Source organism: Pygocentrus nattereri, chromosome 25, assembly GCF_015220715.1.
Source record: "Pygocentrus nattereri isolate fPygNat1 chromosome 25, fPygNat1.pri, whole genome shotgun sequence".
Taxonomy (NCBI): domain Eukaryota; kingdom Metazoa; phylum Chordata; class Actinopteri; order Characiformes; family Serrasalmidae; genus Pygocentrus; species Pygocentrus nattereri.
Window position 1 is genome coordinate 243,362 of NC_051235.1, and position 16,746 is coordinate 260,107.

The 16,746-nt window shown below is 48.2% G+C and overlaps 1 protein-coding gene across 3 annotated transcripts in view; it reads right to left on the reverse strand.

Annotated features, from left to right (window-relative positions):
- Nucleotides 1–1,446: 1,446 nt before the first annotated feature.
- The window catches only part of slc8a1a (solute carrier family 8 member 1a), a 72,922-nt gene continuing 57,622 nt past the window's right edge, over nucleotides 1,447–16,746 (reverse strand). For all 3 annotated transcript variants that reach the window (XM_037534674.1, XM_037534673.1, XM_037534675.1), the window contains 5 exons: nucleotides 11,595–11,663; nucleotides 10,526–10,644; nucleotides 7,673–7,772; nucleotides 6,420–6,692; nucleotides 1,447–2,569 (listed from right to left, as the gene is read on the reverse strand). In XM_037534674.1, coding sequence (XP_037390571.1) covers nucleotides 2,193–2,569; nucleotides 6,420–6,692; nucleotides 7,673–7,772; nucleotides 10,526–10,644; nucleotides 11,595–11,663 — 938 coding nt within the window. In that variant the 3' untranslated portion in view covers nucleotides 1,447–2,192. The remainder of the gene's footprint in view (nucleotides 2,570–6,419; nucleotides 6,693–7,672; nucleotides 7,773–10,525; nucleotides 10,645–11,594; nucleotides 11,664–16,746) is intronic.

Genomic DNA, 16,746 nt, shown 5'->3' on the forward strand with positions numbered 1-16,746 from the left:
ATCTCACCAGAGTTAATGACCATTACACAGATTACAGAAAAAAAATCACCCAATAAAGTCGCTGTAAAAATTAATTAATGAAACTCTGACCATTAAAATAATGTCTGACCATTTTCTCAACACTGACCACAGACAGCCATACACACACACACAGGTCAAAGATCAGTCCACTTCAGACCAGTAACACTAATCTGTTTTTCATTAGCATCTCGCATTGTCGAGAATTTGTCTTCGGCTGACCGCTGTAGCAGCACGACGTTCAGTGGTCAGCGCGCTGTTCCCGTACAGGCCGAATGGTCAAAGCCTGGTGGTTCTTCCTCAAAAGTCTGTCAAACAAGCTTGAGTAATGTTCAGAAGTACATTTCACATGTTATGCAAACGATCTCAAAATGAAGCATCAAACACTGTTCAATAGCACCATCATCAGGCTGAATGGGAGTCCCTCTCCTCATGGGACAAGGAGGAGCACACTGCACCTTTCTACCAATTTTGGTGTTTCTATGAAGTTGGAAGGACCTTTAAACACTGAAATACCTAAAAATCATGGAGCTGCAGTGTTCTAGCTTTAATTCTGTCTCTGGTTCTGTGGGGTTCTCTCAGTGTTGAGCAGGTGAGGGAGGAGCCGTGTGCTCAGGTGTGCTCACATGTTGCACAGATACACATACACAGATGCTGCATTGGGATCAGATGACACATCAGCAGCGCCGCCATGTTGGAGAGGTCAACTTTTCTTTGTTTAGTACCGTTACAGAGAAGCAGTTTATTAAAGATACTGTCAAAAATTCCACTATTTCAGGAATACCTGAGAAAGTGGGATAGGACTATATAAGGGAGGGAACGCAGCAATCCATGCTGAGGTTTGTGTGGTGTTTATGTAAATATAGTTGTGTGGTTAATGAGGCACAGAGAACCTGTTGATGTGACTGTTTTTCCTCTGGTTTTTCCAAATTTTTCCAGATCTCAGTACCCTTGAGGGTTCCACCCCAGTGACACATGGGGCACTGCCCCAGTGAGAGTTTAGTACCTGTCAGGGAACATAACTGAACCGTAATCCACTAAAATGATCTGTTCTAAGCTGGACTGACTCCACACACCTCGCCTCGCCTCCAGGCTTTTACTCTACTGTTTTAAAACATTCGGTTATGAAAAGGAACAAATACCAACTTTTCACCTGGAGAACCTGATTTAAGCTCCACAATCAGACCTTAGAACCACTGCTGGAGCTTTAAGGGAACATCTACACTGTTTGTACCTTGAAGAACTAAAAATGTATCTGCAGAGAACCTTCATTTCTAACAGTGTACTGCTCCTAACCCTAACTCAGACAGCTAACCAGCACCATCCCAGTTATTAAATGCAGATAAAAGTTAATAAGAGCAGCCTGAGCATTAGATTAGACTGTGTCTGAGGATTCTAACAAAACAAATTTGGTGAAAATCGGTTGAGTAATAAGGAAGCTATGGCCATTTAATCATGAAAAGTCAACAAATCTCAGTACGTTGTGTTTGTTTACTGACCTCTCCATTATGGTGGATGCCCAGACGTATTACTTCAAACATAGAACAACAGACAACACGGCATCTGTGTGTATATATATCTACGATATGTTGAGCTGAAAAGGGAAGCACTGTTGACAAATGACGTGACGAGTCAGTAAAAGTTTTCAGAAACCAGCCTAAATGTGTGGCAATGACAAATGGTGTTGCGTAGCAGCAGTGAGACAAGGTGAAGGGTTTAATCTTGAAGACCTTCTGCTCATTTCAGGAGCTTCACAAAGTGTTTTGAAGACTTACTGCAGTTCAGTAATGATGAGAATTATCTGAATGATCTTCACAGCCAGCAGACTGTGGTGGGTCTTTGTGTTTTAAAACAAGATGAGAGTGAATTTCTTTACCTGGGGGCACTTAATCACGTTTGGACTTTTGGTTTCAGGAGTTGGGATTTTGGGGGGCAGTTAAAGGCCTCTTTCACAGTAGAAATTTCCTGATCCCATTCGTCAGCTGACTTATAGGACAGAGCAACTGCACTGGTGTTGACAAACGGACAAATCATACAGTCAACAACAACACACAAACAACAACAGCAGTAACAGCATCAGTGTCATTGGCTGGTCCAGACATTTTCCTTGCATGTTTTAACAGGTTCCATCTTAGGTTCCTCTGCAGTTCCTCCAGCTTGCCTGTCTGGTGGGTTTAGAAGCCTTTGATTATGCAGTAAGCCTCCAGAGAGGACAGGACAATGTAGAGAAGCCACAGGCTGAAAAACAGGCCACTGGTCAGCCGCTTGGCATTCCGCGGCCCGCCCAGCTCCCCACCTATCTCCGGTCTGCGCCGATACATCAGCACAGCAATGCAGACGAAGGCGAAGATGGTGAAGAGCGTGACAGAGAAGGCCAGCGTTCCAGGTTGGACGCGGAAATATTCCCCGTTCCACTGGTGGACAACTGCAGCGATGGACCAGGCCACTCCGATCCCCAAAAACACGTTCACTGCATTACTGCCTGTCACGTTACCGATAGAGGCGTCTGCGTACTGATCCTGAATAGCAGCTACTTTACTGGCAAACGTATCTGAGAAAGAGACACAGAGAGAAAGAGAGAGAGAGAGAGAGAGAGAGAGAGAGAGAGAGAGAGAGACCAATCAGCCTGACCACACACTCGCCCAGAAAGTCAGACCCAACAACATCACCCACTGGGTGGAGACCACACATCAACAGCACAAGCTTCAGTGCTATTCAGCCCTGAATCAAGATTATACATCAGCACCAGACCTCACAGCTATTATTAAAACTGAGGAAGTTGCTGATGATGTACAGACCCCGGGAGCACAGCCTAGCCATCGAAACTGGCTGGCGCAGACACACCTGGTTACCCAGAGAGGCCAGACTGTGCTCTCACTGTGATCTCTCAGACAGAGCCGGTTACCCAGAGAGGCCAGACTGCGCTCTCACTGTGAGCTCTCAGACAGAGCCGGTTACCCAGAGAGGCCAGACTGTGCTGTCACTGTGAGCTCTCAGACAGAGCCGGTTACCCAGAGAGGCCAGACTGTGCTCTCACTGTGAGCTCTCAGACAGAGCCGGTTACCCAGAGAGGCCAGACTGCGCTCTCACTGTGAGCTCTCAGACAGAGCCGGTTACCCAGAGAGGCCAGACTGTGCTGTCACTGTGAGCTCTCAGACAGAGCCGGTTACCCAGAGAGGCCAGACTGTGCTCTTACTGTGAGCTCTCAGACAGAGCCGGTTACCCAGAGAGGCCAGACTGTGCTCTTACTGTGAGCTCTCAGACAGAGCTGGTTACCCAGAGAGGCCAGACTGCGCTCTCACTGTGAGCTCTCAGACAGAGCCGGTTACCCAGAGAGGCCAGACTGTGCTCTTACTGTGAGCTCTCAGACAGAGCTGGTTACCCAGAGAGGCCAGACTGCGCTCTCACTGTGAGCTCTCAGACAGAGCCGGTTACCCAGAGAGGCCAGACTGTGCTCTTACTGTGAGCTCTCAGACAGAGCTGGTTACCCAGAGAGGCCAGACTGCGCTCTCACTGTGAGCTCTCAGACAGAGCCGGTTACCCAGAGAAGCCAGACTGTGCTCTCACTGTGAGCTCTCAGACAGAGCCGGTTACCCAGAGAAGCCAGACTGCGCTCTCACTGTGAGCTCTCAGACAGAGCCGGTTACCCAGAGAGGCCAGACTGTGCTCTCACTGTGAGCTCTCAGACAGAGCCGGTTACCCAGAGAGGCCAGACTGTGCTCTTACTGTGAGCTCTCAGACAGAGCTGGTTACCCAGAGAGGCCAGACTGCGCTCTCACTGTGAGCTCTCAGACAGAGCCGGTTACCCAGAGAGGCCAGACTGTGCTCTTACTGTGAGCTCTCAGACAGAGCTGGTTACCCAGAGAGGCCAGACTGCGCTCTCACTGTGAGCTCTCAGACAGAGCCGGTTACCCAGAGAGGCCAGACTGTGCTCTTACTGTGAGCTCTCAGACAGAGCTGGTTACCCAGAGAGGCCAGACTGCGCTCTCACTGTGAGCTCTCAGACAGAGCCGGTTACCCAGAGAGGCCAGACTGTGCTCTCACTGTGAGCTCTCAGACAGAGCCGGTTACCCAGAGAAGCCAGACTGCGCTCTCACTGTGAGCTCTCAGACAGAGCTGGTTACCCAGAGAGGCCAGACTGTGCTGTCACTGTGAGCTCTCAGACAGAGCCGGTTACCCAGAGAGGCCAGACTGTGCTCTCACTGTGAGCTCTCAGACAGAGCTGGTTACCCAGAGAGGCCAGACTGAGCTCTCACTGTGAGCTCTCAGACAGAGCCGGTTACCCAGAGAGGCCAGACTACGCTCTCACTGTGAGCTCTCAGACAGAGCCGGTTACCCAGAGAGGCCAGACTGCGCTCTCACTGTGAGCTCTCAGACAGAGCCGGTTACCCAGAGAGGCCAGACTGTGCTCTCACTGTGAGCTCTCAGACGGAGCCGGTTACCCAGAGAGGCCAGACTGCGCTCTCACTGTGATCTCTCAGACGGAGCCGGTTACCCAGAGAGGCCAGACTGCGCTCTCACTGTGAGCTCTCAGACAGAGCCGGTTACCCAGAGAGGCCAGACTGCGCTCTCACTGTGAGCTCTCAGACAGAGCCGGTTACCCAGAGAGGCCAGACTGCGCTCTCACTGTGAGCTCTCAGACGGAGCCGGTTACCCAGAGAGGCCAGACTGCGCTCTCACTGTGAGCTCTCAGACAGAGCCGGTTACCCAGAGAGGCCAGACTGTGCTCTCACTGTGAGCTCTCAGACAGAGCCGGTTACCCAGAGAGGCCAGACTGCGCTCTCACTGTGAGCTCTCAGACAGAGCCGGTTACCCAGAGAGGCCAGACTGTGCTCTCACTGTGATCTCTCAGACGGAGCCGGTTACCCAGAGAGGCCAGACTGCGCTCTCACTGTGAGCTCTCAGACAGAGCCGGTTACCCAGAGAGGCCAGACTGCGCTCTCACTGTGAGCTCTCAGACAGAGCCGGTTACCCAGAGAGGCCAGACTGCGCTCTCATTGTGAGCTCTCAGACAGAGCCGGTTACCCAGAGAGGCCAGACTGCGCTCTCACTGCGAGCTCTCAGACAGAGCCGGTTACCCAGAGAGGCCAGACTGCGCTCTCACTGTGAGCTCTCAGACAGAGCCGGTTACCCAGAGAGGCCAGACTGCGCTCTCACTGTGAGCTCTCAGACAGAGCCGGTTACCCAGAGAGGCCACACTGTGCTGTCACTGTGAGCTCTCAGACAGAGCCGGTTACCCAGAGAGGCCAGACTGCGCTCTCACTGTGAGCTCTCAGCAGATCACACACGCAGCGAGATACGTGAGAACAACCAAATAACTGATATTGATTATTATTGATTGTTACATGTCCTGAAATTTGTCTTGACTTTTATTTTCTTTGATATTATTTACTAATAACCCTGTAAATAAGTTTTTTTCTTGTGTTCTATTATACTCTATAATATCATGTTTTTCTTATTTATTTTTAAGTGTTTCTTATTAACTGCTTTGGCAAAAGTGTATTTCATTATATTTGTGGCAATAAAGCACTGCTGAACTTGATTTAATCAATTTAACTGAATAAAATTCAGTTTGATTTCAAGATTTTTCAAACTGTTTCTAACCTGGGGCATGCCTCAGGGTTATATATATGGGCCTTTCCAGTTTGAATTTATGGAAAAATCTTTTCATCATTGTGGTCGGGGGTAAGAGGGGCTGGCTCAAACCACCAATGTACTGATCAGCAGTCTGTGCTGTTTCCGCTGTGCCACTGAGGAGCACAGGTGACAACGGGTAAAACACCTCAAGGAAGGGGAAAAGAAGAGGCTGGAATATGACAAACGGCAAACAAAAGAAACGCTGAAAGCAGCATGCTCAAACAAAGGCTGAACTAGAAAGGCAAAACGAAAGATAGCAGGAAAACAAAAACACTTCCACTCCAAGAACAAAGGGAAGAAGGACTTTGCTTCATTTGTTTGCTCTTGGTGGAGCAAACACCTCTTCTATTTCTTTGAGCGGTTTGTAGGTCAAGAATATTTTTTTTTGGCTTTAAGTAGCTTTGGGGCAATTTCTTTTCTCAGCCCTCTTTTCTTTTCCTTTTCTTCTCTTTTATGACACCAAGTACCACACCAGTTACCCCTCTACAAAGTTGTGACAAACGCCACTGTTTGTCACAGTCTTAAGTAGAGGAGTACACAGGTGTGTCGAGTTGGGCCTAATCAGCCCACAGGCTTCTGGGAATTGGAGTTCCCTGAAGTTATGGCCACGTGCCGCCGTCTCCCTCTGCTGGCAGCGCAGACTGGACACCCTGCTGCTGTCACCCTCTTCTGGCAGTAGGCAGGGCTGGCTGAACCCTTACAACCATCAGTAGATGCAGTTCAAACTTCATCATCATCATCATTATTGATGTTGTTATTATTACCTGGGACAGATGTTCCCAGAGCGACAAACACCACTGCGGTGACTGAGTCCTTCAGGCCGATGGTGCAACCGAAATGTGACGCCAAGTCACCGATGACTGCGGTGAGGAGGCCGATCATGGAGATGGAAACAATAAAACATGCCCAGCCATTCCAGTAATCTGTGGGTGGAACGAAGGCAAACAGAAGCTTCCAGAAAACCGTCAGGAAGTGCATCACATAATCAAAACAGGACGGCAGCTTTTCTTCACCACAGTCTTCATCATCATCATCTCCTGAGGTATGAAAGAAAGAGAGAAAGAGTGGAGATCTGAGCGTGAGGCTGGTTTGATCAGTTGTTTTTTTCTGTAAAATATTATCCTCAACTTTTCTTTTAAAAACAAGATTTAAACACAAAAATACAGACTGTAGATGTGATGATGACCCTGGCATCATGTTACTGTCATACTGTTACACTGACATTGTTACTGTCACACTGTTACACTGACATCATGTTACTGTCATACTGTTACACTGTCATGTTACTGTCATAGTTACAGTCATTATGTTACTGTCATACTGTTACACTGACATCATGTTACTGTCAGACTGTTATAATATCATTGTTACTGACATCATGTTACTGTCACAGTGTTACACTCCCATTATGTTACTATCATACTGTTACAGTGACCTTGTGTTACTGTCATACTGTTACACTGTCATCATGTTAGTCATACTGTTACACTGCCATCATGTTACTGTCATTCTGTTACACTGTCATTATGTTACTGTCATACTGTTACACTGAAATGATGTAACTGTCATATTGTTACACTGACATCATGTTACTGTCATACTGTTACACTGACATCATGTTACTGTCACACTGTTATACTGACATCATGTTACTGTCACACTGTTACACTGACATCATGTTACTGTCATACTGTTACACTGACATCATGTTACTGTCACACTGTTACACTGACATCATGTTACTGTCATACTGTTACACTGTCATGTTACTGTCATACAGTTATACTGTCATCATATTATGGTCATAATGTTACTGTCATACTGTTACACTGTTATTATGTTCCTGTCATACGGCTGCACTCTCATAGTTCAATAATGTAACACTGTTTTGTTGTTACACTGAGTTGCCGTTGATGTTTCTCACTGTGGTATTATTAGTCCTGTGTTCTGCCCTGGTGTCCAGTCATAGCTGGACTGAACGTGGGTCGATGTTTATCTGTGTTTACAGTTTGTTTACCTGAGTTGACTGTGATGGCCTCCACAAACTGCTCTCTCCAGCTGTTGGTTCCTACCAGCAGAGCCAGGTTGGTCTTCTTTATCAGTTTATCAACCGTACTCTGTGGAACACAGTAATGACCATTAGAGCCAACATGAGACAGAAAGTAGCAGCAATGACTGAACATACAAACCATCATTTCAGACCTGCAGAGTCCCTGAACTATCACTTTAATCTTTGTTATCACTTTAACCGAGAAACACAAGAGATTTGATTACTGTCAAGATTCATACAGAAACAATTAATCATCTGCTGGAGCTGGGTAGAATCAGACCAGCGACATCAGATTGTTTCATCATCACCATCATCATCGCCATAATCACTATCATCATCATCACCATCTTCATCACCACCATCATCATCATATTATTATCATTATCATCATCATCACCATCAACATTACTATCATCAGCATAATCACCATCATCACCATCATCATCATCATCACCACCATCATCACCATCATCATCGCCATAATCACTATCATCATCACCATCTTCATCACCATCACCACCATCATCATCATCATATTATCATTATCATCATCATCACCATCAACATTACTATCATCAGCATAATCACCATCATCACCATCATCATCACCATCATCATCGCCATAATCACTATCATCATCATCACCATCATCATCACCATCACCACCATCATCATCATCATATTATCATTATCATCATCATCACCATCAACATTACTATCATCAGCATAATCACCATCATCACCATCATCATCATCATCACCACCATCATCACCATCATCATTGCCATAATCACTATCATCATCATCATATTATCATTATAATCATCATCACCATCATCATCATCACCACCATCATCATCATGATCACCATCATCATCACCACCATCACATCATCATCACCACCATCATCATATTATCATTATCATCATCATCACCATCAACATTACTATCATCAGCATAATCACCATCATCACCATCATCATCATCACCACCATCATCATCATCATCATCATGATCACCATCATCATCACCACCATCACATCACCATCATCAACACCACCACCATTATCATCACTATCATCACCATCATCATCATTACCATCACTATAATCACCATCATCATCACCATCATCATCACTATCAACACTATCACCTTCATCATCATCACCACCACCATCATCATGATCATCACCACCATCACATCACCATCATCAACACCACCACCATTATCATCACTATCATCACCACCATCATCATCACCATAATCACCATAATCACCATCGTCATCACCACCATCACATCATCATCACTATCAACACTATCACCATCATCATCATCATCACCATCATCACATCATCATCATCAGCAGCAGCTCTCTGTGTTTACTGTTCATCATAGCTCATCCACAGAAACAGCTGAAGATCTGCTCAACAGCTGTGCGTGTTAGTGCTGTCAGTAACTTCATTACAGACTCCTGAGTGTGAGAACTCATTTAAACTGCAGAGAGAAAATTACAGAGCCTTCCAGAAAAGAGTTCTCTGTCCTGATAACAATAAGCTGTGGTAACTGAATATAGCCCAACTACTGCACCATTTAAGGTGGAACAGGATAATTCTGACTAGAAGCTGACGAAAAAGAAGCACCTTCATCTTCATGGAGAGCTGAAAGGCATGAAAAGGGATGAGGAAGCTGCTGTTTCCCGGAATCAGCAGGTTGGTAATGTTTTATGTAGTTTGTCTGTGATCATTAATCCCAACTGGTTTCACAGCAGCAACTGCAGCGACGGTTTGCTAACCCACAGCCGAGCTAACGTTAACTCCATTATTTGCTATGCGGTCATCCATGAATTTGGGGCGGGGGTGGGGGGGGTTGGGGGGTTCTTCTGAAGGAGCACTGAAGGGAGGGGTGTGTCCAAATATGTTCTCCAGAATCATATGGTGCCCTTACAGTGTTAGTGTGGTTCTGTATGGAAGTTAAGCGAAGACCTCTACATAAACCTAAGCCAAGTCCTCTGCACATCCGGGGATGCAGATCTTCTCTGTGATCTGGATGTGAAGCAGGACCTTCTAGATTCCTCGCCTGCTCCTCGTCTTGATCATGAAGATCTCCCATAAATCCATCTCTGCTGGTGATGATATCCAGACTCCCTGTCTGCAGAGAAGCGTTCACTGGATTGACTGGAAAAACACTCAGACAGCAGAGCTAACAGTCCAGGAAGAACCGTCATCCACTCTGCATCCTCGGTTCACCACAGACCAGGTGTCTGGCCGGTTCTGCTCCCTTTTCTCAGTCCTGCCTGGCTGATGAGGACATTAAACCCAGAGTCACTGACCAACGTCAATACCAACAGCCTCAAGAAAAGTGGCAGTAAAGTGAGCCTCGCTGCTTTGTGGTGCATCACTCCAACATCTGCAGATGTTTCTTTACATATCTCTTGGGTGGATTGTACCACATGTTGGCATCTACTGAAGACAAACACCATCAGAATATGAGCGACCATAGCCAAGCGAGGCCTTCACTGGGTGGGGGATGTAGACTAAACAGTTGAAAGTTCCCTGATAATGTCCTACATGGTCAACTGGTCACTAAAGAGCAATTAAAATACCAAGTGGTGGAGCAACTTTAAGCCCAGTTACCTTTAACTGCAGGTTGTGGACAGGAGGTCACTGCAGAACTCCATGAGGTTCTCTGTATCCCACAGCAGCAAAGTGGACATTCAGTATTCCCGTAACCTAAAATCAACTGCTCCACCCAGGGCTTCAGAACTGAGACTCACTATAGACCCTCAGAGGAACAAACAGCATCTTCAAACAGACCTACCTTAAACTCGTATGACTCCTCGATGACGACCTCCAGTCTAGAGTTCTCTCCCAGCGTGGGGCGTCCCATCTCAGCGATCCTCCTCTCATCCTGCTCCTTCTCAGAGAGAACGCTGTCATCTAGAGAGAGAGAGACAGAGAGAGAGAGAGAGAGAGAGAGAGAGAGAGATAGGCAGAGAGAGAGAGACAGAGAGAGAGAGACAGAGAGAGAGAGACAGAGAGAGAGAGAGAGAGAGACAGAGAGAGAGACAGAGAGAGAGAGAGAGAGAGAGATAGGCAGAGAGAGAGAGACAGAGAGAGAGAGAGAGAGACAGAGAGAGAGACAGAGAGAGAGAGAGAGAGAGAGAGAGACAGAGAGAGAGAGACAGAGAGAGATAGGCAGAGTGAGAGAGGGTTGATTTTACTCCTACAGTGAATTAGTGGCCTGGCAATCTGGATTAAAGCGATAGTTCAGGTATAAATTCCATTCACACATAGTTACAGACGCGTAGCTAATCAGCAGAGCTCCTCACAGTGGTGGTGATGGGAACCAGACGTCCCTCTAAAAGCTCCTCACAGTGGTGGTGATGGGAACCAGACGTCCCTCTAAAAGCTCCTACAGAAAGTTCCTACATGAACTGGTTCTGAATTCACTGCCTGATGACTGAGACGCTGCTTTATGAGAGTTTAGAGAACTTCAACTCCATTCATGGTGGAGGGAGACATGCAGGGCGCTGTGCGGCAAAATAGTCCCCAAAGAAAACTCATTATTCCAGATTTTCCACTATTTTCCATCATCAACATTCCATATAAGCTCAGAAGACTCGTGTAGGTTCTCTGGTGGTTCTGGATGGTAAATAAAGTGTCTATATCTGTGTTGTAGTCATGGCGACGCCTGGTTCCCATCACCACCACTGTAAAGACGTCTGAAACGTTTCACGCCAAACCCTCTGAACCTCTGATTACTCCTCACACTGAGTTAAGGGGGAATTTTGGTGGAACTCCCCTTTAAGTTCACATATAAGTGATGTGGCGTAAACGGAGATGAACGACATGTTTTCGGGGGTGGGGGGGGGGGGGGGGGGTGATACCTGCGATGTTGATGATGGCAGAGGGGGCGGGGTTATCTCTGCCCTGGACTTTCCGGTACACATCTCTCCCTGCACACACACACACACACACACACAAATACACACACACACACACACACACACAAATACACACGCACACACACAGCTGTGATGTTTATGCTGCACAGCTGGAATTAAAGAGCCCAGATTCCTCATGTTCTGTTAGCTCTGCTCAGATCTGCTGAGGCAAACAGGCAATTTCTGTAAATGTACCTTTAAGTCTCCTATATGTAAATGAGCTCTCTTCTGATTTGCTGCCCAGTATTGTTCAAATAGCAGTTCAGCCTGAAACACTCCTTATAACATGGAGCTAAACTGCTGTAGCTGAACGGTGGAGCTAAACCGCTGTAGCTGAATGGTGGAGCTAAACCGCTGTAGCTGAATGTTGGGGCTAAACCGCTGTGGCTAAATGGGTGGAGCTAAACCGCTGTAGCTGAATGGGTGGGGCTAAACCGCTGTAGCTGAACGGTGGAGCTAAACCGCTGTAGCTGAATGGGTGAAGCTAAACCGCTGTAGCTGAATGGGTGGAGCTAAACCGCTGTAGCTGAACGGTGGAGCTAAACCGCTGTAGCTGAACGGTGGAGCTAAACCGCTGTAGCTGAACGATGGAGCTAAACCGCTGTAGCTGAACGGTGGAGCTAAACCGCTGTAGCTGAATGGGTGAAGCTAAACCGCTGTAGCTGAATGGTGGAGCTAAACTGCTGTAGCTGAATGGGTGGAGCTAAACTGCTGTAGCTGAATGGGTGGGGCTAAACCGCTGTAGCTGAATGGGTGGGGCTAAACCGCTGTAGCTGAATGGTGGGGCTAAACCGCTGTAGCTGAATGGGTGGAGCTAAACCGCTGTAGCTGAATGGGTGGAGCTAAACCGCTGTAGCTGAACGGTGGAGCTAATCCGCTGTAGCTGAACGGTGGGGCTAAACCGCTGTAGCTGAACGGTGGAGCTAAACCGCTGTAGCTGAATAGTGGAGCTAAACCGCTGTAGCTGAATGGGTGGAGCTAAACCGCTGTAGCTGAACGGTGGAGCTAAACCGCTGTAGCTGAACGGTGGAGCTAAACCGCTATAGCTGAATGGTGGAGCTAAACCGTTGTAGCTGAATGGGTGGAGCTAAACCGCTGTAACTGAATGGGTAGAGCTAAACTGCTGTAGCTGAATGGGTGGAGCTAAACCGCTGTAGCTGAATGGTGGGGCTAAACCACTGTAGCTGAATGGTGGAGCTAAACCGCTGTAGCTGAATGGTGGGGCTAAACCGCTGTAGCTGAATGGTGGGGCTAAACCGTTGTAGCTGAATGGTGGACCTAAACCGCTGTAGCTGAATGGTGGAGCTAAACCGTTGTAGCTGAATGGGTGGAGCTAAACCGCTGTAACTGAATGGGTGGAGCTAAACCGCTGTAGCTGAATGGGTGGAGCTAAACCGCTGTAGCTGAATGGTGGGGCTAAACCGCTGTAGCTGAATGGTGGAGCTAAACCGTTGTAGCTGAATGGTGGACCTAAACCGCTGTAGCTGAATGGTGGAGCTAAACCGTTGTAGCTGAATGGGTGGAGCTAAACCGCTGTAACTGAATGGGTGGAGCTAAACCGCTGTAGCTGAATGGGTGGAGCTAAACCGCTGTAGCTGAATGGGTGGGGCTAAACCGCTGTAGCTGAATGGTGGGGCTAAACCACTGTAGCTGAATGGTGGAGCTAAACCGCTGTAGCTGAATGGTGGAGCTAAACCACTGTAGCTGAATGGTGGAGCTAAACCGCTGTAGCTGAATGGGTGGAGCTAAACCGCTGTAGCTGAATGGGTGGAGCTAAACTGCTGTAGCTGAATGGGTGGAGCTAAACCGCTGTAACTGAATGGGTAGAGCTAAACCGCTGTAACTGAATGAGTGGAGCTAAACCGCTGTAGCTGAATGGGTGGAGCTAAACCGCTGTAGCTGAATGGGTGGGGCAAAACCGCTGTAGCTGAATGGTGGGGCTAAACCGCTGTAGCTGAATTGTGGAGCTAAACTGCTGTAGCTGAATGGTTGTGGCTAAACTGCTGTAGCTGAATGGTGGAGCTAAACCGCTGTAGCTGAATAGGTGGAGCAAAACCGCTGTAGCTGAATGGGTGGAGCTAAACCGTTGTAGCTGAATGGGTGGAGCTAAACCGCTGTAGCTGAACGGTGGAGCTAAACCGCTGTAGCTGAACGGTGGAGCTAAACCGTTGTAGCTGAATGGGTGGAGCTAAACCGCTGTAACTGAATGGGTAGAGCTAAACCGCTGTAACTGAATGAGTGGAGCTAAACTGCTGTAGCTGAATGGGTGGAGCTAAACCGCTGTAGCTGAATGGGTGGGGCTAAACCGCTGTAGCTGAATGGTGGGGCTAAACCGCTGTAGCTGAATTGTGGAGCTAAACCGCTGTAGCTGAATTGTGGGGCTAAACCGCTGCAGCTGAATGGTGGAGATAAATCGTTTTAGCTGAATGCTGGACCTAAACCGGTGTAGCTGAATGGTGGAGCTAAACCGCTGTAGCTGAATAGGTGGAGCTAAACCGCTGTAGCTGAATGGGTGGAGCTAAACCGTTGTAGCTGAATGGGTGGAGCTAAACCGCTGTAGCTGAACGGTGGAGCTAAACCGCTGTAGCTGAACGGTGGAGCTAAACCGTTGTAGCTGAATGGGTGGAGCTAAACCGCTGTAACTGAATGGGTAGAGCTAAACCGCTGTAACTGAATGAGTGGAGCTAAACTGCTGTAGCTGAATGGGTGGAGCTAAACCGCTGTAGCTGAATGGGTGGGGCTAAACCGCTGTAGCTGAATGGTGGGGCTAAACCGCTGTAGCTGAATTGTGGAGCTAAACCGCTGTAGCTGAATTGTGGGGCTAAACCGCTGCAGCTGAATGGTGGAGATAAATCGTTTTAGCTGAATGCTGGACCTAAACCGGTGTAGCTGAATGGTGGAGCTAAACCGTTGTAGCTGAATAGGTGGAGCTAAACCGCTGTAACTGAATGGGTGGAGCTAAACTGCTGTAGCTGAATGGGTGGGGCTAAACTGCTGTAGCTGAATGGGTGGGGCTAAACTGCTGTAGCTGAATGGTGGAGCTAAACTGCTGTAGCTGAATGGTTGTGGCTAAACTGCTGTAGCTGAATGGTGGAGCTAAACCGCTGTAGCTGAATAGGTGGAGCTAAACCGCTGTAGCTGAATGGGTGGAGCTAAACCGTTGTAGCTGAATGGGTGGAGCTAAACCGCTGTAGCTGAACGGTGGAGCTAAACCGCTGTAGCTGAACGGTGGAGCTAAACCGTTGTAGCTGAATGGGTGGAGCTAAACCGCTGTAACTGAATGGGTAGAGCTAAACTGCTGTAGCTGAATGGGTGGAGCTAAACTGCTGTAGCTGAATGGTGGGGCTAAACCACTGTAGCTGAATGGTGGAGCTAAACCGCTGTAGCTGAATGGTGGGGCTAAACCGCTGTAGCTGAATGGTGGAGCTAAACCGTTGTAGCTGAATGGTGGACCTAAACCGCTGTAGCTGATTGGTGGAGCTAAACCGTTGTAGCTGAATGGTGGAGCTAAACCACTGTAGCTGAATGGTGGAGCTAAACCGTTGTAGCTGAATGGGTGGAGCTAAACCGCTGTAACTGAATGGGTGGAGCTAAACTGCTGTAGCTGAATGGATGGGGCTAAACCGCTGTAGCTGAATGGTGGGGCTAAACCGCTGTAGCTGAATGGTGGAGCTAAACCGCTGTAGCTGAATGGGTGGAGCTAAACCGCTGTAGCTGAACGGTGGAGCTAAACCGCTGTAGCTGAACGGTGGAGCTAAACCGCTGTAGCTGAATGGTGGAGCTAAACCGTTGTAGCTGAATGGGTGGAGCTAAACCGCTGTAACTGAATGGGTGGAGCTAAACCGCTGTAGCTGAATGGGTGGAGCTAAACCGCTGTAGCTGAATGGTGGGGCTAAACCGCTGTAGCTGAATGGGTGGAGCTAAACCGCTGTAGCTGAACGGTGGAGCTAAACCGCTGTAGCTGAACGGTGGAGCTAAACCGCTGTAGCTGAATGGTGGAGCTAAACCGTTGTAGCTGAATGGGTGGAGCTAAACCGCTGTAGCTGAATGGGTGGAGCTAAACCGCTGTAACTGAATGGGTGGAGCTAAACCGCTGTAGCTGAACGGTGGGGCTAAACCGCTGTAGCTGAACGGTGGAGCTAAACCGTTGTAGCTGAATGGTGGAGCTAAACCACTGTAGCTGAATGGGTGGGGCTAAACCGCTGTAGCTGAACGGTGGAGCTAAACCGCTGTAGCTGAATGGGTGAAGCTAAACCGCTGTAGCTGAACGGTGGAGCTAAACCGCTGTAGCTGAACGGTGGAGCTAAACCGCTGTAGCTGAACGATGGTGCTAAACCGCTGTAGCTGAACGGTGGAGCTAAACCGCTGTAGCTGAATGGGTGAAGCTAAACCGCTGTAGCTGAACGGTGGAGCTAAACCGCTGTAGCTGAATGGTGGAGCTAAACCGTTGTAGCTGAATGGGTGGAGCTAACCCACAGGAACCGAATGGGTGGAGCTAAACTGCTGTAGGTAAATGGTGGAGCTAAACCGCTGTAGCTGAATGGGTGCAGCTAAAGTGCTGTAGCTAAATAGGTGGAGCTAAACCGCTGTAGCTGAATGGTGGAGCTAAACCGCTGTAGGTGAATGGTGGAGCTAAACCGCTGTAGCTGAATGGTGGGGCTAAACCGCTGTAGCTGAATGGTGGAGCTAAACCGCTGTAGCCTAATGGTGGAGCTAAACCGCTGTAGCTGAGTGGTGGAGCTAAACCGCTGTAGCTGAATGGTGGGGCTAAACGGCTGTAGCTGAATGGTGGGGCTAAACCGCTGTAACTGAATGGGTGGAGCTAAACTGCTGTAGCTGAATGGTGGAGCTAAACCGTTGTAGCTGAATGGGTGGAGCTAAACCGCTGTAACTGAATGGGTGGAGCTAAACCGCTGTAGCTGAATGGGTGGAGCTAAACCGCTGTAGCTGAATGGTGGGGCTAAACCGCTGTAGCTGAATGGGTGGAGCTAAACCGCTGTAGCTGAACGGTGGAGCTAAACCGCTGTAGCTGAACGGTGGAGCTAAACCGCTGTAGCTGAATGGTGGAGCTAAACCGTTGTAGCTGAATGGGTGG